At 38.9% G+C, this 24,838-nt stretch overlaps 1 protein-coding gene across 2 annotated transcripts in view; it reads right to left on the minus strand.

Annotated features, from left to right (window-relative positions):
* Positions 1 to 24,838, minus strand: part of LOC134349594 (rho GTPase-activating protein 20-like) — a 113,562-nt gene that overhangs the window by 44,313 nt on the left and 44,411 nt on the right. For both annotated transcript variants that reach the window (XM_063054152.1, XM_063054154.1), the window contains exons 3-8: positions 21,852 to 22,022; positions 17,610 to 17,759; positions 16,875 to 16,916; positions 13,345 to 13,429; positions 10,183 to 10,260; positions 8,915 to 8,981 (exon numbers count right to left, since the gene is read on the minus strand). In XM_063054152.1, coding sequence (XP_062910222.1) covers positions 8,915 to 8,981; positions 10,183 to 10,260; positions 13,345 to 13,429; positions 16,875 to 16,916; positions 17,610 to 17,759; positions 21,852 to 22,022 — 593 coding nt within the window. The remainder of the gene's footprint in view (positions 1 to 8,914; positions 8,982 to 10,182; positions 10,261 to 13,344; positions 13,430 to 16,874; positions 16,917 to 17,609; positions 17,760 to 21,851; positions 22,023 to 24,838) is intronic.

A 24,838-nucleotide genomic window follows, 5' to 3' on the forward strand; every position in this document is an offset into this window, starting at 1 on the left:
ACTGAACAGTAAACAAAACGAAACGAAAAACTGGGCTGCTGTAATTTGTCAATTATAATTATTCTGTCCTTGACTCCGTTCCTCCTTCCATAAACGATTAAGTATTAGGAAAAAGGATTCAAAGAAATCAACTTAAGTCATATGTATGGAAATTTTGAATAAAAGACTCCCAAGTTTCCTCGAACTTAATCGAGGAATTAACCGTGCCACTCCTAATTTTTTCTAGGTTTAAACAAGCTATTGTTTGAGAAAACCATTGAAGTGTAGTAGGGGGATCAAAATCTTTCCATTTAAATAAAATGGATCTTCTGGCCATCACCGTAACAAATGTTATCAAACGGCAGGCTGAAGATGATAAATAACTAGAATCAATCATTGGTAATCCAAAAATTGCAGCAATAGGACGGAGTTGTAAATCAATATGTAAAACCGCCGAAACAATATCAAAGATGTCTTTCCAATATTTTTTCAAAAGAGGGCAGGACCAAAACATATGGGTTAAAGAAGCAAACTCAGAGTTACATCTGTCACACATGGAGTTTATATGGAAATAAAAAACGGGCTAATTTGTCTTTTGACATATATGTTCTATGAACCATTTTAAATTGTATAAAGTATGTCTAGCTCACATTGAAGAAGTACTAACTAATTTAAGAATCTTTTTCCATTCTTCTATGGATATATTTACTTGAAGTTCTCGTTCCCATTCATTCTTTATTTTATCAGATATACCTAAAGGGGTTTTCATGATCAAGTCGTAGATAGTTGCTATTACACTTTTTTGTAAGGGATTTAAACTTAACATTTTTTCCATAATTTCAGCGTGATGTGACATTGGAAAGGTAGGCAAAATAACATTCAAAAAATTTCTAATCTGTAGATATCAAAAAAAGTGTGATCTAGGCAAATTGTATTTATTAGATAACTGTTCAAAAGACATAAAACATTTATCCGTAAATAAATCATGAAAACAGTTTATTCCTTTCATTTTCCAAAAAAAGAAAGGCTTGACCAATCCTGGATGGTTAAAAAAATTAAATTAAATAGGGCTGGAAAGGGTAAATTTATTCAAATCAAAAAATTTACAAAATTGGAACCATATTCGTATTGTATATTTAATTACTGGGTTAGTGATTTGTTTGTTCAATTTAGTAAATGCAAAGGGGAGTGAAGCCCCTAAAATAGACGCCAATGAAAATCCTTGCACAGACTCACGTTCAAGATTGGACTTTGGGGTTTAGCTAACTCTTGGGTCCAAAAGTTTAAATTTCGGATATTAATTGCCCAATAGTAAAATCTAAAGTTTGGCGTCGCCAAACCACCATCTTTTTGGATTTCTGTAAATATTTCTTACTCAACCTGGGATTTTTACACTGCCAAATATATGAAGAAATTTTGGAATCAATAATATCAAAAAAGGATTTAGGAATAAAAATTGGTACTACCTGAAATAAATAAAGAAACTTAGGTAGAACTATCATCTTAATAGCATTGATTTGGCCAACTATAAGGACATCAGAGACCATTTAGTTAATAATTGTTTAATATAATCAGTTAAAGGTAAGAAATTAGCCTTGAAAAGGTCCTGATGTTTCTTAGTAATTTTAACCCCTAAATACATAAAGTACTCTGTAGCCAATCTAAATGGAAAACTTCTGTAAATTAAAGTTTGCATATTTAATAGGAATAACTCAAGCTTATCAAAATTTAATTTATAACCAGAAAAGCTACTAAATTGAGTAAGTAATGATATTACTGAAAGAAGGGATTTCTGTAGGTTAGAAATATATAATAACAAGTCATCTGCATATAGTGATACCTTATGTGTTTCATTGCCCCAAATAATGCAAATATATTTGGTGCATCTCGAAAAGCAATTGCATAGAGGACAAAATCCATAAAACCATAAGACATGGGAGCAGAATTAGGCCATTCAGGCCATCGAGTCTGCTCTGCCATTCCGTCATGGCTGATCCCCAATCCCACTCAACCCCATACACCTGCCTTCTCGCCATATCCTTTGATGGCCTGACCAACCAGGAAATTATCAACTTCCGCTTTAAATATACCCACGGACTTGGCTTCCACCGTAGTCTGTGGCAGAGCATTCCACAGATTCACTACTCTCTAGCTAAAAAAATTCCTCCTTACCTCTGTTCTAAAAGGTCACTCCTCAATTTTGAGGCTGTGCCCACTTGTTTTGGATATCTCCAGCATCCTCTCCCCATCCACCTTATCTAGTCCTTTCAACATTCAGTAGGTTTCAATGAGATCCCTCTGCATTCTTCTAAGTTCCAGCCCAAAGCTGCCAAACGCTCCTCATATGTTGACCCCTTCATTCACGGAATCATCGTTATGAACCTCCTCTGGACTCTTTCCAATGACAACACATCCTTTCTGAGATATGGGGCCCAAAACTGTTGACAATACTCCAAGTAATCCTAAATTTTATATTTGATTCATCTTCTGGAATATAATTTTTCTCTTACTGCCTTGGCACTGATTATTAAATTAAGATTTCCAACAGTCATCTTTTGCTTTATCTTGTATCTATCCAGATATAACTCTTCATTAAGATGCAAAACCTACTCCAAAATTCATGTGTCACTTTCCTAATTCTCCTGATTGCAAAAGCTTCTTCAGCAGAACCTTCAGGAACTAATCCCAACCACATTTGCTAAAACCCTGTCATTATTTCACTTAAAAAAAAATCAATGCCCTGTTGCTTGCTTGTTCTTGCCAACAACTTGAGGTCATCCAATACTCTGCTGCCCTAACACACATCAGGGCCCATTCACCCTTAAGCCGTGTGCATGCTCATCTGTGTTGACTCCCACTTATGGCATTGCTCAGTTTAAACATTCTTATCTATGCTTTCAAATTTCTCGATGGTTTTAACCATTCCAATCTCCATATTCTTTAGGGACTCCCTATGCTTGTCCAATTCTATCCCTTAAGCAGTGCCTCCTGCTGTGAAGGCTTCACAATCTGGAATTCCCTCATTAATTATTTAACAGTTTTAAGATACTGCGTAAATTGGGTACACAGATAGAGGAGGTTATATGGAATGAGGCTTTGGAGTATGTTAACTCCTGTTCCATCAATGCCAGACATTGTTTAATTTAAAATCGTACATAGACTACACTACTCAAAAGTAAGGATTCATAAAATATTCCCAGGGTGTCCCCAATGTGTGAGAAATGCAAGTATTCGAAGGCAAATTTGTTACATAGTTATGCTTTATGTCCCAGGATACAAGAGTATTGCAAGCAAATATTTGAGGTCCTATCGAAGATACTAAAGGTTCAGATAATACCAGACACTATTTTAATAATTTTTGGAACTTCTGCAAGGTCAAATAAATTCCAGGCTACCTAGCAACAACTCCTGACCTATGGCATACTTAATGGAAAGAAACCCATACTGATGTTCTGGAAAAAGGAGGAAACTCCAACACTCAGACAATGGTTGGCTGCATTAATGGATACTATGCATCTAGAGAGGATAAGATACGTTATCAAGGACAGACTCAAGGAATTTGAAAAAATCTGGCAAGCATTACTGTTGTATTTCGAAGAGACCGACCGCTGAACTAAGTGTGGGGGGCGGTAGGACCTAAACAGCACATACGGGAGAGGCGAGGGGAGAGTAGGGCTGGGAGGGGGAAGGTAGGGTTTCCTTTGCTTTTTTCTTGTTTACTATACATACATTCATTTGATTTTCATTGTGTTGTTATAAGAAAGAAAAGAAAAAAGAAGCATTGTACTTTAGGACATTGTTGGTTGTGGTTAAACTGATATTGCTTCACAATAAAAACATTTGAAAACAAAAAAAAGGTACTGCGTAAAATTTGCTTCCTTGACCAGGGTCTTGGTCCTATTATGTGACTGAGCACGAATGTTTTGTTTGCTAACTCTCCTGTGAAGATTATTGGAACAATTCTGCTGTTTTAAAAATGTTTGTAAATGCATGCTTCATTTTTGTTGTTGTTTTACTGGGATCCTTTTAGGATGTGACTCATTAAATATAGGGTGAATATGGGCATTTAGTTTTTCAGAAGGCTTTTGATAAAATGTTAAACAGGAGGAATGAGATTACATGGAAATGAGGGTAATTTATTTGTATGAATTGAGAACTGGTTAACAATCGGAAAGTAAACAGTGGGAATAAAAGGGCCCTTCTCAGGTTAGCAGGCTGTCAGTTTTATGCTGATTAGTATTTTCACCCCATCTATTCACAATCCAAATCATCAATTAACCGAGGGGACTGGTTTCCACCCATACAGCAGATTAACAGGCCACTGTAAATTGCCTCTAGTGCAGTAGAATCTGAGGGGGTGGGAGTTGTTAGGAGTGTAAAAAGAATAAAACAGGATTAGTTTTGGATTTATGTAAATGGACAATTGATGGTATACACAGATTTGGTGGGCTAAAGGACCTGCTTCCCTACTGTATGACTTTATATCACTGAAAACTAACAGACAGATGGAACAAGCTATTAGGGAGGTATAATTTTGAACTGAAGTAAATTAATAACTGTTCTGATTGCTGGATTAGGACCCAATTGACTATTTTATCCAAGTATCTATTTCTCATTCCAAAAGATTTTAATTTGACCTAATTGAGGTTTTCAGATTATGGCTAAATATGAAAGATAGGAACAAGAATAGATCATTAAATTTAATTGATAAGGTTGTAGGAGACATGAGGAAATCTGTAGATGCTGGATGCTGGAGATGTGTGCTCTAACACCATATGCCATCATATCCTTGGCCACCATGACACCATAGTGGTTAGCACAACATTATTACAGCTCAGGGCCTTCGGGAGTTTGTTCAATTTAGCACCACCTGTAAGGAGTTTGTACGTGCTCCCTGTGACTGCATAGGTTTCCTTTAGGTGCCCCAGTTTCCTCCCACAGTCCAAAGACACGCCGGTAGGTAGGTAAATTGGTCATTGTAAATTGTTTTGTGATTAGGCTAGTGTTAACTAGGTGGGCTGCTGGGCATTGTGACTCACTGGGCCAGAAAGGCCTGTTCTGTGTTCTATCTCTAAATAAAATAAAATTAAATTAATACCTTGTCGATTAGAATGTTTGCATCTCTGAATACAAATTAACAATAGAACTGACATTAATTGTCCTCTGTTCCCAATTTTATGTGTCTTTTGTATACAGAGATATTGCTAACTTCAACTCTGCATTGAAGTTATCTGGCTCTAATTTTGAGACTATGTCACCTAGTCCAGAAACCTTACAGCTGAGGTCCATTGGAAATGCAGGAAATTGGCATTATATTACATGTGACTTGAGGATATTAGGCAACACTTTTAAACCTGTAAGGACCTTCAGTTATTCTTTGGCCCCCCCCCATAACATGTTGGACTTGATTTTAAAGAGGCTACTGGTTCTTTCCCACTGCCAGTTTGGTTTTCATATCAAAAACTCAACCTTAGAGGGGAATGGCCATGGCCAGCATCGAGTAAGTAACATAAATTGGCCAAAAGAAAATTGGCTATGTTTATAAGGCAATTGTATGTTGAGAACATAAATTTGGAACCAACAGAAAGCTGAAGGCTTTTGGTAACAAATAGATCTCTCCTGCCCATTACAGTTCCTATTTTGTGTGCAATGCATGTTTGAATACCAACAACCAGTGACCACCTTATTAGGTACACCTGCTCGTTAATGCAAATATCTAATCGGCCAATCATGTGGCAGCACCTCATTGCATAAAAGCATGCAGATGTGATGAAGAGATTTAATTGTTGTCCAGACCGAACATCAGAATGGGGAAGAAATGTGATCTAGATGAGTTTGTCCGTGGAATGTTTGCTGGTGCCTGATGGGGTGGTTTGAGTATCTCAGAAGCTGCTGATCCCCTGGGATTTTCACCCACAACAGTCCTTAGGGTTCACAGAGAAGGGTATGAAAAACAAAAAAAATCTAGTGAGTGACAGTTCCATGGGTGAAAATGCCTTGTTAATGAGAAAAGTCAGAGGGGAATGACCTGACTGTTTCAAGCTGACTGGAAGGTGACAGTAACTCAAACAACCACACATTACAACAGTGGTGTGCAGAAGAGCATCTCTGAATGTAGAACATGTCAAACTTTGAAGTGGATGGGCTACATCAGCAGAAGACCAGAAGCATACACCCAGTGGCTACTTTATTAAGTACAGAAGGTTCCAGATTCCATTTAAGACGAGAGTATTGTGGTGCTCACAAAGGCACCAAAACCATCTTTGATGGTAAAAATCCCAATTATTCTTCATAAACTCAGAATCTGGAATTTCCCTGACGCATTCTATCTATTCATGCCCTGTCTTACAGTTTGTAGCAATCAACTGATGTTCAGGTTTTCTGTCTTCATGTTACAGCTCAAAAGTAACTTCCTAGAGTTTTAACAGAAAAGTTAAGCTGCAGCCTTTTAAGTACTAAAAATGTAACCATTGAGGATCATCCAAAATGTCTCACTGTTTAAATCACTCCATGTATAATTACAGAAATGAAAGCAACGAGGATTGTTAGCGCCTAATTTTCTCCACTTTGTTCAGGTTCTGTTTTCCGAGATTACCAACTGTTCTGGGTTCATTTCTCCACATTGCAGGTTTAGGGCCTGCAACAGAAATTTTGTGGGTTCTGTGGGATCATTTTATCCTGTATACGGATTCCAAATCAATTGCATTGTAGATTTGACTTGCACTGCCCAATATCAGCTTACTCTAAAATGGGTCTTTGGGGATATAATGATATTTCTCATATAAACTGAATGCCCAAACTTTCTTATGTGTCTAATGCTTCTACATTTATTTCTATAACAACACAGAACATCTAAAACACACTATTATATCTTGAGTATTCACTTTTTTTCTTTTATTTTCATTCAAATCAGTGTCCACAGACTTTAAACCTTACTTTCAACCAAATCCCTCCCTGATATTATTAGCATTGACTGAACTAAATATGACTTTTTCTTTTATATTAATTCTGACCCCAAGCAGATGGAATCTCATTAGACATTCTTAGAAACTGTTGCTGTTAAACTAAAGTAAATTGGGTTATCTCAAACAGACAAATAGCCAAATATTCTAGAGTTATTTTCTTTGTATGAAGAATAGTGCTGAGATTTCTTCAATTTGAATATTATTCTACATCTACAAGTTTGTTGTTCTATGAATTTAATACTTTAGGTACTTAATTCAATTCTTTGGCAAAACATTACGCTAATACCTCTCCCTCTTACCCACACACAAACGTCCAAATCCAGGACTACCTTTCCCCATTCCCAGCCCTATTATACATCCAGATCAGTGGAAACATTGTCAAGAGCCCTGAAACATAACAAAGGGACAACAATGCAGAAATTTCTAATTCTCTGGTATAATTGAAAAAGATATCTCTCACAGAAAATACTCTCCCACCTTGATCTAGTATTATTAGTTTAACAAGGTTAGTTATTGAATGAAAGTAAAATACAATTAACATTCAACAGTATAATTCACTATGTTCTGCTTTCAAATTGTACAAGCAGATTCATGATTTGATATGAGAATTTTATCCAGTAACAATAACTTTTCTTTTCAAATGTCTTTTATTATAATTAATGTGTTTGTTTTCTCTTCTTTTAATAAGTACCTTAGAAAATATGCTTCACTGTAACAAAAACCTGCAGAATGGGCAGATAATCTGGTTCTCAAGGTTGTAATTATATTACCCAAAGTCTTTAGCCTTAACCTTTTGTTCCTCCAAGCTTCTGCAAAATAAGGCTTTTTTCCCATTATGAGGCACATGCTGTTGTACATTTTAAGTTGAATGTTGTCATGAAACCAAAAACCTCACTGGACAAGGGAATGGTTTTGTCAGGTTCTAAAAGAATAATGAATAAAATTGGGAAGGTAGAAGTTATCTTGTGCATCACAAGAACTTTGCAATGGAGGTGAATTGTCCCACAAGGAACTAATATACAATAGAGTATAAACTGTGATTGGGATATTAGAAAGCAAGAATGGGGAAACAAACACATACACTATAGATTTATTTGTTAAGTTACCACATTAGAAGTATAGCAAGGACAAGACTCCCAATATCCAAATATAAAAACTCATCCAGAAAACATAATAGTTCCCCTCTTAAACCACTGACAGTAGAAAAAAAAATGCCCCAGAAAGGTCTAGAAAGGTTTAATCCCTAATTAATGCTGAGTCAGAGGGTACTGGGATACAAAAGTGAGAAAAAATCGTCCAATTGTCAACCTTATTGTTCCTTTTGGAAAGTAATGTACTGTATGCTGATGTTGGGTGAAATCGAGTTTCAATTTCAACTGCAATGTCTTTGAGATCATAAGCTTGCTGACACTTTTTAAGACTCATAGACTGGCTTCTTAGCCAAGATATGCTTTGTCACATTTTTATATAAATCAGCACTGGTGAGGGGAGATAACTGAAGAGAAAATGTATATTTGATGGTTATATTTTGGTCATCACTATTTTTTTCATTCACAAAATCAAAGGTATCATTAAAACCAACAGGAATGTGCTGTATGTACTCCATAGTGTGGAGAGAAGAGGTTTACTCTAAATAATATTATATAGTAATCATTTTATAATAGAAGCATTCCCTCTCAATAGAAATTCCCCACTAATCCTAAACTTTCTTACATAACATGTACCCAGATTGTTTCAATCTCACCAGGTATATTGCATTCCTATTGTAACAAAGGCAAAAAGATACACTAGTAATAGTAAATAAATATTACTCAGAAAGTATCAAAAGGTTTCTGAGGCCCACAGAATTGGAATGTATTCATTATTTCATATACACTTTTCTGAACTATCCCAAAATGATATTAACAACATAATTACCAAAATCATATAGGGCATTATATGACTGAAATATATTACCGTCTAAAGCTTACCAATGAGAGGATAGGGAGTGTCTTCCTTGCCAGAGGTGACCCAAAGTTGATAGTCTTTAGAACTGCCCTATAATAAAAGTAGAATCTCATGTGACTATTCTGAGAATGCCATTCAGGATAAAGCTACTTAGCAAGAAGAGAAGAAGGGGCATTTCCATCCATAAACAAACGTCACAGCGCAGTGCATTGCAGTATAAAACTGAAACTACAGGAAACTGTAGACACTATACACAGTGGGGATAATTTTCACTTTGACCATCTACCCATTAAATAACCCTCCTGATTTTCATTTCAACTGTAGTTAATTAAAATTAATGCTGAGCAAGATTAAATAGCAGATCTGTGTTATACTACTATCCAAAGTCATGGTTATACCTATGCCTCGCTTTTTTGACTTAATAGAATTTTTTTTCTTGAAAAGGCTTGAGGAACCCTGTGAAAATTGTTATCAGCATGGTCTCTATTGCTTTTGTTTCATGCACTGATGGAAAAGTCTGGAGCTGGAGTCCCTAAGGCAATCCTACATTAAATTCAACATTGACTGGCAACTCCTGAGAATACTGTTGGTACCAAACTGTATCGGTCTCTGCCATTCCTTTGGTTCATCAGATGCATGGAGAGGGGAAGTTTGCTACACGGGCAGCAGCTTGCTCTCCGTATCGTACTGCCCAGACTTGCGTATCACATAGGGAGCTGGGATGCAATATCCACGGTCAACTCTGACTGACGGAGGCCTTCAGACTGAGACAGTCTGTGGATTGGATAGCTTAGTTTTATTTCACTTTGTCGGTGTACCTATACTGCAGAGATTAGAAGACCTTCAAATAAGAACTAGCAGCCCGTGTTCATCATTGTGGCTTTATCAAGTTAAAATTAACAATCAGCTAAATATACCACTCAGAACTCCCATGGCTTTGATAATAATATATCCAACAGTGAAACTTGCTTGGTACTTTTGCATAAATTTATAGTGAGTGAAATCTTTCTTCACGTAAAGCTATTTGATCATCTAAAAATCCCCTAAAATAAAAATACACTTTGATTTATTATTCATGCCTAATGAAGGTTTTGAAATTTAGAAATGCAAATTAAAGAATTGTCAAACTGAACCATTTATTGATTTAAAATAATGGAACCCTGATGTGATTTTAGAAAACCTCTTTAGAAAGCTCCAAGTAGCAAAGTAACTATAAATAGCCCGAACAATTAATTAAGCTATAGAGTAGCAAGTCGAAGCTAAAGCTGGATGTGATTGGTTGTCATCTTACCATGATACCAAAGTGTTGAAGTGTCATGGCAACGACATCATTTGCTGTGTCTGTATTCTTCACTGTTAAGACCTTTGACTGAAAGAGATAGACAAAAATAATATATTGATGATGTAATTTATATCTACATTAATATTTCCATAAAAGGTCTTTACTCTCATAGCTATTTTGAAATGGAAGTCAGATTGTGTTTTATATACCCAATCAGACCTAGGAGGGCATTTGTTTCTGAAGATGGATTTGACAAAGCGGTTATAGGACAGTGCCTGTGACCTCACTTTCAGATTTAGATTCGTATTCAGATTAATTTATTTATCACATGTACGTTGAAACATATAATGAAATGTGTTGTTTGTGTTAACAACTAATACAATCTAAGGATGTGCTGTGGGCAGCCCGCAAGTTTCAACACACATTCCAGCACCAACTTAGCGTACCCACCATGTTCACAAAACAACACAAGTGACAACAAAAACAGAACAGTGTCAAAACCACAGCTCCGTTCCTCCTCCTCACCCATCCACACACAAGCACAGAGAGTCCTCAACACCAGGGCAGGCCGTGTCCAGCCTCCAGCTCCTGTCGACTCACAGTTTCACAGACACTGGGCTTTCAAATCCTCCAGTGGACTTGCAGACCCAAGGTCCAGGCATTGGGCCTTGATTTCCACGCTTTTGATCTACCTTCTGGCATTGCTCTTTGGTACTGACCCCAGGACTCGCCAATGACAACGACTGAAGACCCTGGATGAGTACCCCAAACTCCAGACTCACCAATGGTGAGACCCTGAACACTCGGATTCAAACTCCAGTCTCATCAAATTACGTATCTAGGGGGTCACCAGTCTTCATGCCTCCTGCCTGCATGGAACACCAATCCCAGAACCCACCATCGAGTCACTGAGATGGGGTGGGTGGAGGGTGGGAGCAAGGCACTAGGTTCCTTCTCGCTGACCTGCTGGCCCGACACCTGACCACAGACGGCCTTCGACCCAGATCCACATCACTGGCCATCAAACACAGAACGGAGGTCTAGACTCCAGCATGACCTTTAATCTCCCCACGTCCCTGGCTGTAAACCATAACCTGACCCTTAACTCCTCCCTCCGTCTCCAAACCATCCCTACAAACCTAAAAGGACAACCAAGGTTGAGCCATGAACTCAAAGACCACAGCTTAGCACCATCTTGTCAACAAGATATAGTGGTTGCCTCATGTCAAGCATGTTTTTCTTTCCTTCCACCCCCCCCCATCCATCTCTGAAACCACCAAATACTTCAGCTGAAACCAAACATACTACATCTTCTGTTCTCTTTTCAGAATGATAGGGGTAGATTTTCTCTGAAGCAGACTTCAGGTTGCTGATCAGCAGAGGGCCCAGATATGCCCTCCATTTTGGGAGCAAGTAAGCCCGAGGGCCACCAACCAGAAAATGAACTTGACAAAGCTGTTGCAAATCCAATCCCTCAGGGCAGATAAACCATGGTTGGCCCAGGGATCTTCCATCTCTTGGAGAGGACCAGGAAACTGCAGTAGTAGCACTGCCGAGGTTGTGGTCCCACAGGAAGGAAGCCTGAGACCCCCCCTTTGGCTAGGCTGAACTCAGTCAAAATTGCTCAGCCCCTTGTATTGCTGTACTTTGAGTTATGCCAGCACTTTGGAAGGTTGCCCAATCACAGAGATTAATTATTCCCTGGAATAGCTAAAAATTCTCCTATTCTGCCTCCCTCTAAGATACTGAACTCTCTGAACTGGGAGCTGAAATTCCAGTACCAATTGCTGGGCCCTCACCTTTCTCTCACCTAGTGGTTTTTGTTTTCTCTCCAATGTCTTCCAAATATGCAGCATCTTTTTTACTTAGCAATTCTCAAGTTAAAAAAAGAGTATCGTAGTTCATATTCAGTTGAATAGACAATGCCAAATTTTTACCAAAGATAATTTCCAACTTGCTTTCTATTGGATGTAGGAAACATACAGTACAGCATAAGAGAGTCAAAAGCAAAAGAAAATGCTAAAAAAAAGTTCAAAACCCAGTAAATCAAAGGATTTGACACTTGGGAGGGATGTTGCTCATCTCCCCAAACTGAAGCATACTTTAAAAATATTAGCTAGCACTGAAACATTGCCAAAATACATCAAAGAACATAACATTAATCTAATTGAAGTTTTATGGCAGCTGAGGTTTAACAGGACAGTTCATTTTACAACAATCAGGCACATTCATTTCACAGCACATATAACATTAATTTTAACAATGTTGGATGTTAAATTACCCTAATTTGATAAAATGCCTTCAAGGAACTCCTTATCTTTAGTGTAAGACAAATTACATTTAGTTTTTGGGAGGAATCATCACTTGATTTGATAATATTAATACTGAGATATTAATAAAGCAATAGGGTTGAAACCTTATGTTTAATCCCTCTTATAGCTATTGTATTATGAAATAAGCTATTAACTTTAAAACACTAAGGATCAACCAGAATTTTAGGTGCCCTGAATCTATTAATTTTGAAACACGAATGCCCCAATACAGTTCAGCTCAGTGTTCCTTTCGGACTTCTCTCCTTTTCATATTTTTAGAGAGGAATGACAATTCCTGAATCTTTCGCACAATGAAAAGGGACGAATAAATACAGTATGCTAACTTCAACTGTTAAATTAGAAGACAGATTGACAGACACGATATATAACAAGTGAACTCCAATTCGTGAATCAAGTGTGTTATGTACAAGGCTGTCAAGCACAAGCAAAGGGCTGAACACCAGAATTTAGCCAAAGGAAAATAAATTAAACAACAAATGAATATTTTGCCAGTGAGGTCCGCAGGAAGTCCAATTGTTGATGATTCAATGATAAAAGACATTGGAATTGAGTCTAAAATACAGCATGTACGACCCTTTTCTTGCACCCTTCAATTTGGCCCAATTTATATGTCAATAAATCAAATCTTCAGCATTGTTAATGTTTGAACGAAACAGTACATGCAAAGCCAGCATGATAAAATATTGCAATGAAAAGAGAATTCCAAGCCCACAGTCAGGTTTACTTTGCTAACACTTTGCTTATTTATTTCAGGAAGAATGAAAAGAGATATGAAAATTTGGTAAAGGCAAGACTGTTAAATTGCAGATGGAATCTATTATAGAATCACATTACTTACATATACACAGCTTGCAACATTCCTGGTGAGTATCTTCAAGGGAATATTTTTTGGATGTTCTTTCTCTTTCTCCTCTTTAATGCAGCTGAAGTGTTAGGACATTGGCGGTGTGGGGAAGAGACAAAAATGCTCAGCAACTGAGGGCCTTTACACAAGTAATATAGTTAAAATAGCAACTCATTTTACAAAACCAATTGAATTCCTTGAAAGCTATTTCAGTTTAAAGTTTGCTATTTAATTGTATTCTATTTCATGAAATGGAGACACCTCTTTTCCCTTTATTAGGGAGAGAGAGAGAGCCTGTGGTATGTTGAATTACCTGGTGAATGAGTAGTCTTTGGGGTACTGCAATTCTGTGTCTTTGCTGTTGCTTTGCTGTACGCTTGAGTGCTCGGTGGGGGGTGCGGGGGAGGGGTCATTGCTTTGTTGTCACTTACGTGTGGGAGGGGGGAGCTGGGGGGGCTTTGGGATTCTAACATTTAACTGTCATTCATTCTTTGGGGCACTCCTGTTTTCATAGATGTTTGTGAAGAAAAAGTATTTCAGAATATATATTGTATATATTTCTCTGATGTTAAATGTATCTTTGAACCTTTGAATGTATTAAATTATTACATTTTATTTCATTAGTGTATTAATTATAATTTATTAAATCATGAAAAGGTTACAAAAATAATCTCATTTTACACGATTATATATGAATGTATATATTATATACCAACCTGCTTTATTGACTACCATTCTTAATGGCTTCTGCAATGACTTTACTGAAAAATGTCGATGAGGCTCATTTTTAATAGCTCACATGGAGGAAAACCTGGCAGTTAAGATAATGGGAATCTCTTTCCCCACAATACCACCTCCTTTCTCCTTATTAACTTTTGTGAGCTTCTGTTTTCACACTTAAGGCAGAGTCCCAATGATGTCATCAGGTCCTGACTGCCATGTCAACCAAGGCCTGAGTGAGGTGGGAAAGTTGGGATGTGGGTCAATTCCCTGTCAGTCAAAATCTGCTCCAACCCAGATCCTGGACCCATGGAAGTCCAGAAGATAAGTCGTCAACTCATTTATCCAACTTCCTTATAGATTAATGAGGTTAGGAGCATTGGAAACAACTCCCAAAAGCTCACCCTACTATAATAATCTCCCCAGTCCAAATCAAGACATCTCAAATCCCTTCACTCTGTTAAGCATGACCCAAATTTTCAAAATACCAGATCACACTTGGACTGATCATTGCTTCCACCTCAGGCTGCCTCTCCCATTGACATATAACCTCAATCTTGGAAATATTCCATTCCTTCTTCCCTTTTGCCTCCATCCTACCTTCTCCTCCACCCCAACTGCTAATTGCCCAGCATCATCCTCAAGGCCACAGGTTGTTCCATCCTACTTGTTATGTTAGTATAATCAGCCAAATTGTCACTCTGAGTAGATACTGGTAAAATATTTGCAACAAGTTTTTTTTAAAAATAAAGTCCTGCCTTGCACATCTTTAGCATTGTTGGATATTCCAGTTCCATTGTTCTCCCTGTGCCCATCCATCTCTCCGGTAATGTTGGACCCATTACAATACAAAATAACACCTTAGACATACAAGTAGAATTAAGCCATTTGGTCCATCAAGTCTGCTCCACTATTCATTCATGACAGATTTGTATCTCTCTCAACCTCATTCTCCTGCTTTCTGCCTGTAAACCTTTGACACCCATACTAATTAAGAAGCTATCAACCTCTCTCTCCTTTGAATATACCCAACAGCTTTATCAGGAAATCTACAAGAGGTTTGACTTAAACACAGAGCAGTAGGGATGACTTAGTGGTGAGCAATAATTTTTAATAACTAAACTGTCAAAGTACAAGCCATGAGGAGCTACAAAACAAGAGAGGGCAGATATTAAGCTCACAAGCTGAAGGCTGGGAGCAACTGGTTGAGGCTAGCTGGTTCAACGGGTGAACAAGGGCCATGGATGAGCTTTGGCTTCAGATAGGCTGCAGGTGATGAGTTGGAAATGAGTGGACAGTGACTCCTGTTATCTGGGTGGAGACTGGGAGGCACCTGCCTGTGCAGACCTGACAGGATCCTTCTCCCTCCTACTGCCAGCACCCAACGGCAGAGGAAGATCCGGATGGGTCTGGTGAAACTCCTCAATGAGGCTGGATGGCACCCAAGACCTCTCCCCCTGTCTGTACCCCACATCCTTCCCAGTCAACCAGGTATTGTACACCTGCCCTTAATGACATGAATCTATCAACCAGCAAATCATGTACACTGGACCAGCTTCCACCTTCCTAGGTTCCAGGGGCGCAGGCTCAGGTGGGTTGAGTGGTCTGAGGACAACAGGCTTGAGGCAAGACAGGTGGAGGGTAGGTGTGATCCTGAGGGATGGTAAGTGGATTGATGCGATGTGTAATCATGGAGGAACCAATAAATTGTAGCAAGAACTTGTGGGGTTCAGTGCGCGGTGTCAGATCGTGGGTGGACAGCCAGACATGGTCCCCAGGCTTGAGTGGTCTGTTAGGGTGCTATCGGAGGTTGGCCCGGCAGATGGCAGCCAGGGTAGCCCTCCATGCCCTCTTCCAACCATTCTGGCAGCAACCAGCCAGGGCCCTGGTGGACGGAACCTCCACTGTTGGCACCTGCACGGGGAGCAAAAGGGGCCGGTAAATATGAAGCACCTCAGAAGGTGGCATACCTGCGGCAGAGGAGGTGTGCAGATTGCAGAAAGCTCAGCCCAAAGCAGATACTTGTTCCTTGTAGAAGGGATAGAGGTGTCGAAGCATCACAGAAACTTCTCTACTTGCTCATTGGTTCTATCTGACTGATGGCTGGTCTGCGGATGACAGCCAGAGGACAAACTCACCGAGGTGCAGAGAAGAGAGCAGTAGGCTCGCTAGAAAAGGGAGACAGAGTGTGGGCCCTAGTCACGAAGGAAACTGTAGGGGTGAACTACATGTTGAAAAACCAGGCCCGCCATCTCAGCGGCTGACGGAAGTCTGGGGAGGAAAATGAACCATTCCAGAATCTAGTGATTCTTGAAAGATCATTACTAATGCCTTCACGATCTCTTCAGCCACCTCTTTTAGAACACTGGGGTGTACACCATCTAGTCCAGATGATTTGTCTACCTTCAGACCTTCCCAAGAAAATTCTCCCTAGTAATGGTAACTTCACACACTTCATGACCCCTGACACCTGGAGCTTTCACCATACTGCTAGTGTCTTCCACAGTGAAGACTGATGCAAAATACTTATCAGTTTGTCCGCCGTTTCCTTGATGCCTATTACTACCTCTCCAGCACTGTTTTCCAGTGGTCCGATATCCACTCTCAACTCTCTTTTACACTTCATGTATCTGAAAAAACTTTTGGTATCCTCTTTAAATTTTATTGGCTAATAATTAACTGAAGAGTATGATATAAAAATAAAATTCTTTTGACTAGTTTCATTGTTATTGCTTTCACACATCTCAATTTAAAACATTCATGAAATAACAGCCAATGAATGAAACTCCTGCAAGATTTTGTACCTTTGGAGACAGCAGAGCCATTTCTCCTTCTGTTCGATAGAGCTGAAACAGAAATATAACTAATTAATTTTGAAAATAGAATCGTACCGTGCTATTGCAGTAAGTTATCACAAAGATAGATTGCAGATTAGTGTCTGACAGACTCATGCCACACGATTTCATGAAATATGGCTTTCGTGTTTAAAAACAGGCAGAAAAAGATTTCACGTGCTTTGCTCATTAAGAACTTTTCAGATTAGTCACTAACTATTAGTATGTATAATAATATCAGCAATTAATTGGAAAATATAATACTGCATTTAGCTATAAATCAAGAATAATTTCATCTTGCAATTTGGCTTTGTCAAATATTAATAAGCATGATGTAAATTTCACATATGATCCATTACACTGAAGACAGTTTGCTTTTAGTTGTTGAAATATAGCAATCAAAACTCAATGGTATTTTAGCTCATTTAAAACATAATCTGCTCATTATATCTGAGTATTAATTTGAAGATGGTTTATTAATATTTTAATTAATTCTAAATTTAGGTTATACATATTGGCTTCAATTAAAATACTACCTAGAGGTGGCCCAGTTTGCATCACTAGACTTTGCAATTTAATCATGAGATCTCAACGTCTGTGGAGCAGTATACTTCAGAAATGAGCTTCACTAAATATAATTACCAATTACGTTTAACCGAATTAAGGAACAGTCATTAATTCTGTTTCCAATGTCTTGAGCCATACCTGAAAGTTGCCACGCAATTTGTTGTGGGCCAGCCCAATACAAAGGATTGTTCTGCACTTGTACTTCCTTCACACACTCCATCCGTGTAGGATGTCATCCAAACCTCGCTAACTTTCACTTGTTTCTTCAGCTTGAAATGAGTTACAGATCTGTAAGAAAAAACAAAACATTGGTATCCTACACCCTTCTACAAATCATTCGTCTCATAACCTACTTTTGTGTATATAGCAGGTGGCCATGGCCAATCAGCAGACTCGAGCCTTAAATCTGCTCTCCCTCTTCCATCAATAATTTAAGTATCACCTTTCTTACCATTTCTGATCTTTTTCCATCTTACTTCCATGATTTCTCACAATTCCTTTGGCTTGACTAAATTTGACAAGTTTTACCTTGATGCTGAATTAACGGTTAAATTAGACTTCATAAGGTCTTGCCCAAAATATAGACTGGTTAATTCAGTCCATAGATGCTGCTTGACTTGCTGAGTTCCTCCAGCAAGTGTTGTTCTGGATTTCCGGCAACTGCAGAATCTCTTGTGTTTAAACTAGACTTACTTAACTTATATCAGTTGTGTATCTTTGAGTAATATTGTAAATACTTCATTTGATTAAGCATTTTTTATTTGTTTAAATAATTCATTATGGGTTACATGTAAAAATACGTGAATTGCATACTTCATAACGTCATACGTGTGTGCCTCACTTAAAGTAAAAGTGAAAACTAAGACAAGTTCTCCTGAGCTCCCGTCTTTTTGCTTTTAATTAGTTTAATGTTTTGGAGTTTAAAAAAAACGTAACGCCAGTGTTTAGAATTTAATGAGGAAAATCAATGTAGAGTTTCACATTTTACAAAATTAGAACCAACAGAACTGGAACAATTTACTGGGTCATTGTCTTCAGGTTCTGCTTGAATTATTATTACCAATAATTCATTTTATGGCATTATTTTAGACATGAAAATTGTTTTGTCAAGGAAGGAAAGTATAAGGATCAATAGAATTTAATCTGCACAAAAAATTACATTCCTTTTTAAATAGAGTTCTCCATCAATGTGAAGTTAATAAAACTATAATGGAATTATAGAATCATTATAGTTCACTTAGAGACCCATTATCCCTTAGAGTTGCTGTTAGTCTGGCAATTCCAGAGACTCATTTCCTCAAGTCTTTACCTATAGTTCTGATAAAATTATTTTTAACCTAATGCCTGGTCAATTCCTTTCAGAACACTCTGATTAACTTTGTTTTCACTAACTTTCCAGGCAATTACTTTCTGCGTTTTAAAAAAAATTGCCCATGATAAACTGTAAATCTGTGCACCTTGCTCTTTGAACTATTTGCTGATGGAAACAGCTTCGCTCCATCTCAAATGGTCGCGGTCATTTACAGATCTATCGATATAAATGGTAAGGATCGAGTAAAATAACCTTCATGCAGGATTTAATGTCAGGCATAAAAGAAAGACACAGAGAAAGGTGTGAACAAACTGTCACGTGTTAACTTTAGTTCTAGGGAACATCTTTTAGTCAGATTATTACCACTATTTTAGTCAGATCTCTTGAAAACAGTGCAGCTGGACAGTGCATTTGGTTTCAAATCTAGCCTCTTGCCTTTGAAGTGTACCAATTAAGAAGGCTCCTGGTTTGATCCCTGTAATGGCCTCAACTGACTGGTTGTTGCCAGGATAATAATGGAGAAGATTTCAGCAATTCAGATGAGTGGACAGAGGCAAAATCGAATGAGGATTCACATTTGGTTTGTAAGTTAATTCCCCTACCTCAAAGTTTATACTCATGAGTGACAAGTGGGGTAAAGTTTTGAGGTTGTCTACTGTCAGCCATGCCAGATGTATAAATGGAGAATGGCCTCACAACAGGCAGGGTGGTAAGCAAGTCAGCCATAATACTGTCTGGTATTCTGATGAATGGAATTTGATCTCAAGTATTAAGTTTGTTTCTCTCCACTAACACTGCCTACCTGCTGATGCGTTTATGTTTTCCTTTCAGATTTCCAGTGCCTGCAATGTTTTACTTTTGTTTTGTCATAAACTACTTTCTTGAACTGGGAAACAAACTAATAAATGAAATAACACGGTACTGGCAATGTTTTCTTCGGTCCTTTTGAGTGAGCAATTTATTTGCCTTCAGTATAACATCAAACAAACAAACTTGGTAGAATAAATCATTATGGCTTTCAAATAACTACAGTGACTCAACCTACAAAATATTTTCCTATCCACTAGGTTTACATTTGGTACACTATCCAACATGATTTGTGTTGCAATGCTTCAATGAGTGCGCAGAATATGCAGTAATGCTGTGCCCAGGACATTCTCCTGACTGAGAAGGGAATAACAGGTCAGAGGTTTAGTATTACATAGCAAAATAAGCCAAAAGCATGAGCAAGATAAGTGAGGCTCATATTTTATGCTATTTCAAAAGTTGATTATGTTTTTACATGGTGAGAGATCAAGAAAGGCTGATATTTAAAGGGACCTAGGTACCCTTGTATACAAGATTCTAAAATCTAACATACGGATCTGAAGAATTACGTCTCATATTGGACTGCTTGTCTGAAAATAAATTATACCTATAGTGGGAGCATAGGGAAGATTCGCCAGACTGGCTACTGAGAGGAGATTGTAGATTAAACCGTTATTCTTCAGCATTTAATAGAATAAAATCTAACTTCGTTGAACCAGATACAGTTCTTGGAGAGGTTTCTTATTTTTATTTACAGTATTAATTTAGTGACACAGCAGCAAGTAGGCCCTTCTGGCCCTTTGTACCATGTTGCCCCAGCAACCACACAACTCTGATTAACCCTAACCTAATCATGGGAGAATTTACAATGACCATTTTACCTACCCAGTACATCTCTGGACTGTGAGAGGAACTGGAAACACCCGGGGAAACCCCATGCATTCCACGGGGAGGACGTACTGACTCCCCACAGATGGAGCCAGAATTGACCTCTGAACTCCGGAATGCCCCAAACTGTACTAGTGTCACGCTAAACACTACGATACATTGGGGCCTAAAGTTAAACAAGGAGGAGGTTTCTTTTGGATGAGGAGTCTGGAAATAAGAGTCAAAGTAATGGGTAAAGTCATTTGGGTGAGAAAAATCTTCATCACTCAAAGTGTTTCCTACACTGAAGAGCTGTGAAGGCTCAGTCATTGTATTCATTCAGAACTGAAATTGTCCAGTGCATTGCAGCAAGTATAATGTTTGGTCTGCAGAAGTTCACACAGATATTTTCACTGACTTTACACAAAACATTTATATACTTCCAAATCCAATCTTTAATACTTTATCTTATTTTTAACAATTTGGCCACCAACTTTAATAACTTTACTCGCCCCTCTTCAAGACACTTTCTCCGCAGTTTTTCCCAGATTGAAGAAGTCCTTGAAACACCCTCACTTTACTGTAAGTAGCCCTCAAAATCCTGGTGTGGCTTAATCTCCCTCCCAAAGGCACAGTAATGAAGACTATAGCTCATAGTGGGCTCATCTCCACAGGGTGGGCAATGCTCCATGAATGGTGGGCACAGTTGCAGAATGAACACTCAGTGACATAACTCCAGCGGAGCAGTTGGGTGGCACTATTTCCTGGGCAGCAGCTTCAAGGGTGTAGGTTCCATTAAGGTCTATTCATTGGCAACAGTTCATGTTGGCTGCAATAAGAAAGCAGTTCAGGCTGTGCACAACCCCATGGGAAACACCTCACCGTGGGCAATGTTCCAGGCAGTACCTCAGTGGATCCATAAGAAAGTAGCTCCTTGTGGATACTTCCTCATGGTCCATGGGCAACTGCTCCATAATACTATGCCGAAGTAGTTATTTTTGATGTAATCCCAGAATGCAGTGTGATGGCAGTCTATTCCATCAATTATGGAACTACCACTGATCTTAATCTTGTAATTTCCCCCACTATCCACCTTCCTGGAAGGTTTAAATAATAGCAACCTATAGCAGAGTCCTGGTTAGCTTATCTTGTCTCAGTCCCATGGCCAACAAGTCAAATGTAGACACTCAACTGTTCCCAGTTGAGAGCTAATTTAGCACTGGAGATTCTCAAGACACAACGCTAAATAAATGATATCCTCTCATTCAAAACACGATTACCCGAACCTTGCTAACCTCCACTACTCCTCTAATCTTTCCAGTTATGATGCCTGTACCAGTGCCCTCTGTAGGACCAAGTTCAGAAGCCGAAATGTTGACCTGCTCTTTTCTTACTTTGATTTTGCTATGACTAAAACGTCATTGAACAAGAAGAGATGGCGGTCTTGTGTTTGGAGACCGATCTTGAGCTGGACAGGTCCTTCCATAAGAAATGTTCTGTGTGGGCCTGTAACGGACCGAAGAAGAGGGCAGAGCTCTGGGCTCACAGGAGATAGGCAGCTTTCTCTGCAAAATAAAGCAGAATGATAGTGAAGTAAGGGGTAAACTCAATGAACAGAAATCAATTTTAATATACAAAACACTTTTTATCAGCTAGGAAAGTGATTATTTTACCTACAGTATATCTTGAAAATTAATGATCAAATAATGCTTGACAGATCAGAAGGATATCAGGTACAAAAATTATATCTATGTTCAGTTTTCTGCACAAGCCTGTTGCAGACTTATCCACACTCCTCTACTACTGGTACTTTGCCCATTTCTAATTTTAATCATTATATACTGTAACCAGCAGGAACACCTTCGGCCGCTGAGGTCAAGCCAGAATATCTCTGTATGCAGCCAGATGTTTAACTGGTGGGTATTTCACTACGACTAAGAGCACAGCTCAAGCATCGGTAAATGGGATTGATATAGACGATGGTTAACCTGGGCATGGTGGGCAGTTCCTGTGCTGTTGATTCTGTGATCTTTTAACAGAATCTAGTGGCTTTCTTGGATACAGGGTTTTAAATTTTTCAACGATCATGCACGGTGAATCTCAGGCTGATGTTAGCCCATGGAGAGCTTTCACATTAGTAGAGAACAGCAAACAACAATCAGAACTATTGGGCAAAGTTTCCTATTTGCAGAGAAATCAGAGCAGTGGAAGATGGAATGGGATTCCTCCACACCAAACGGGAAAGTGTGCCGAGCAGGCAGCACTTTCTGGGCTCCTGTTAATTGTTATGTTGCTGGAGAAATTCTCGTGGCAGTGTTGCCTCCATTTGGGAATTACTAGGACTTGAAGATGACAAAGTAATAAAACAACTGTTGGCATAAACCAACCCAGTTACTTATCTCAGCCATGTTTTAAACTCTTCCAGCTGACTATTCTGCCATGTTGAATAGAGGAATGGAGAGGTTGCTAAGAATACTAGCTCCAAGAAATGCATGGACTAAAAATTTACAGCAATGACAGTGGACAAACACCATACCTTAGTGTGACATGAACTGTATTGGCTTTACTAGAAATGATGAGATAAGTACCAGTTTGCGTATCATGCAAACAGATCGACAGAGGATGCAGTCATCACAGCTCTCCACACAGCCCTTACAAACCTGGATCAGGATAACACCTCTGTAAGAATGCTGTTTGTGGACTACAGCTCAGCTTTTAATACAGTCATCCCCTACAAACTGGTGCAGAAATTGAGCAACCTGGGCCTTGGCAGTTCACTGTGCTCATGGATACTGGATTTTCTGAGTAACAGACCCCAAAGTGTCAGGATGAGAGAACACACATCACCTACTCTCATCCTGAACACCGGTACACCACAGGGGTGTGTTCTCAGCCCCATCCTCTATTCTCTTTTCACCCATGACTGCTCTACCATTCACTCCACCAACACCATTGTCAAATTTGCTGACGATACCACCCTAATAGGTGTCATATCAGACTGTGATGAGACGGCCTATAGGGAGGAGGTACAGCATTTGACAGAATGGTGTTGTCATAATAACCTGGACTTGAACATCACAAAAACCAAGGAGCTGATAGTAGACTTCAGGAAATCAAAGCGCGTTGAGCACTCTGCTCTGCATATATACGGGAAAGAGGTGGAGAGAGTAGAGAGTTTCAAGTTCCTCGGCATCCACATCTCGGCTGACCTCACCTGGACTACCCATATCTCTTATCAGGTGGGGAAGGCCCAACAGAGGCTCTACTTCCTAAGGAAGCTAAAGCACACTCTCCTCCCTCATCACCTGCTGATCAACTTCTATCGGACAACTATAGAGAGCCTCCTGACATATTGCTGTGCAGTGTGGTTTGCCAGCTGCACAGAACAGAACAGGAAGGACTTGCAGCAGGTGGTGAGGGTAGCAGAGCGGGTTATTGGCACAACATTACCCTCCCTCAGAGACATTTATACTGGCAGACTTCAAAGGAAGGCTACTTGTATTTCAAAGGATCCCACTCATCCTGGACATCACCTGTTTTCCCCTCTACCTTCTGGGAAGAGATACAGAGCATTAAGGACGAAAACAAAGAGACTCCTTAACAGCTTCTGCCCACAAGCAGTGAAATGTATAACACCCCCTTCCCTTCTCCTGCCCCCCTCCTAAGACGGCGGCAGCTAAATGCATCACACTTCCAGGAATGGCAGGTGTGCAATAGTCCTACCCCGCCCCCCCCCATCCATATATTATTAATTTTGGACTGCACTCCTGAGATTTTAGAGTTTATTTTATGTATATATTCTTTGTCGTGCTGCAAAACGTTGAGCTGCTAAACTGTGTTTTATTGCTCCACAACAATGACAATAAAGATATTCTTCTTCTTCTTCTTAAGATGGGGAACTGCAATCTTTTAACTGTAGCGTCTTTCATTTATAAACATCTCTTCTAAGTCTGTGTTAAACTGTGTACTGTCTATCACTAGAAGTAGAGGCAGATACGATTACACTGGACAGAAATTTGGATAGGAATGGCAGAGAAGGATATGGCCTAACACAGGCAAATAGAATTAGCACAGATAGGCAGCTCAATTAGCACAGGCAAGGTGGACAGAAAGGGCTGACTGTGCTGTATCTTTCTATAGTTCTATGAACTAGTAGAAATGCGAAAAGTCAAAGGAGGATAGTTGGCATGGAAACTGAGCAGTCACATACGTAATACAGTGTACAAATTTCCCAGTTCTGCCTCCTCATTATTAAACGGGAGATTGTAAATTACATCTGGGTTGTATTTCTTGAAGCGTTGATGTGGATTATTGCCTCCTAAACCAAGAATAAAAAAAGTGATAGTTATTCAAATGATGTAAATGACTGGAATCTGTCCCT

The sequence above is a fragment of the Mobula hypostoma genome, chromosome 7 (genome assembly GCF_963921235.1).
Source record: "Mobula hypostoma chromosome 7, sMobHyp1.1, whole genome shotgun sequence".
Lineage (NCBI taxonomy): Eukaryota > Metazoa > Chordata > Chondrichthyes > Myliobatiformes > Myliobatidae > Mobula > Mobula hypostoma.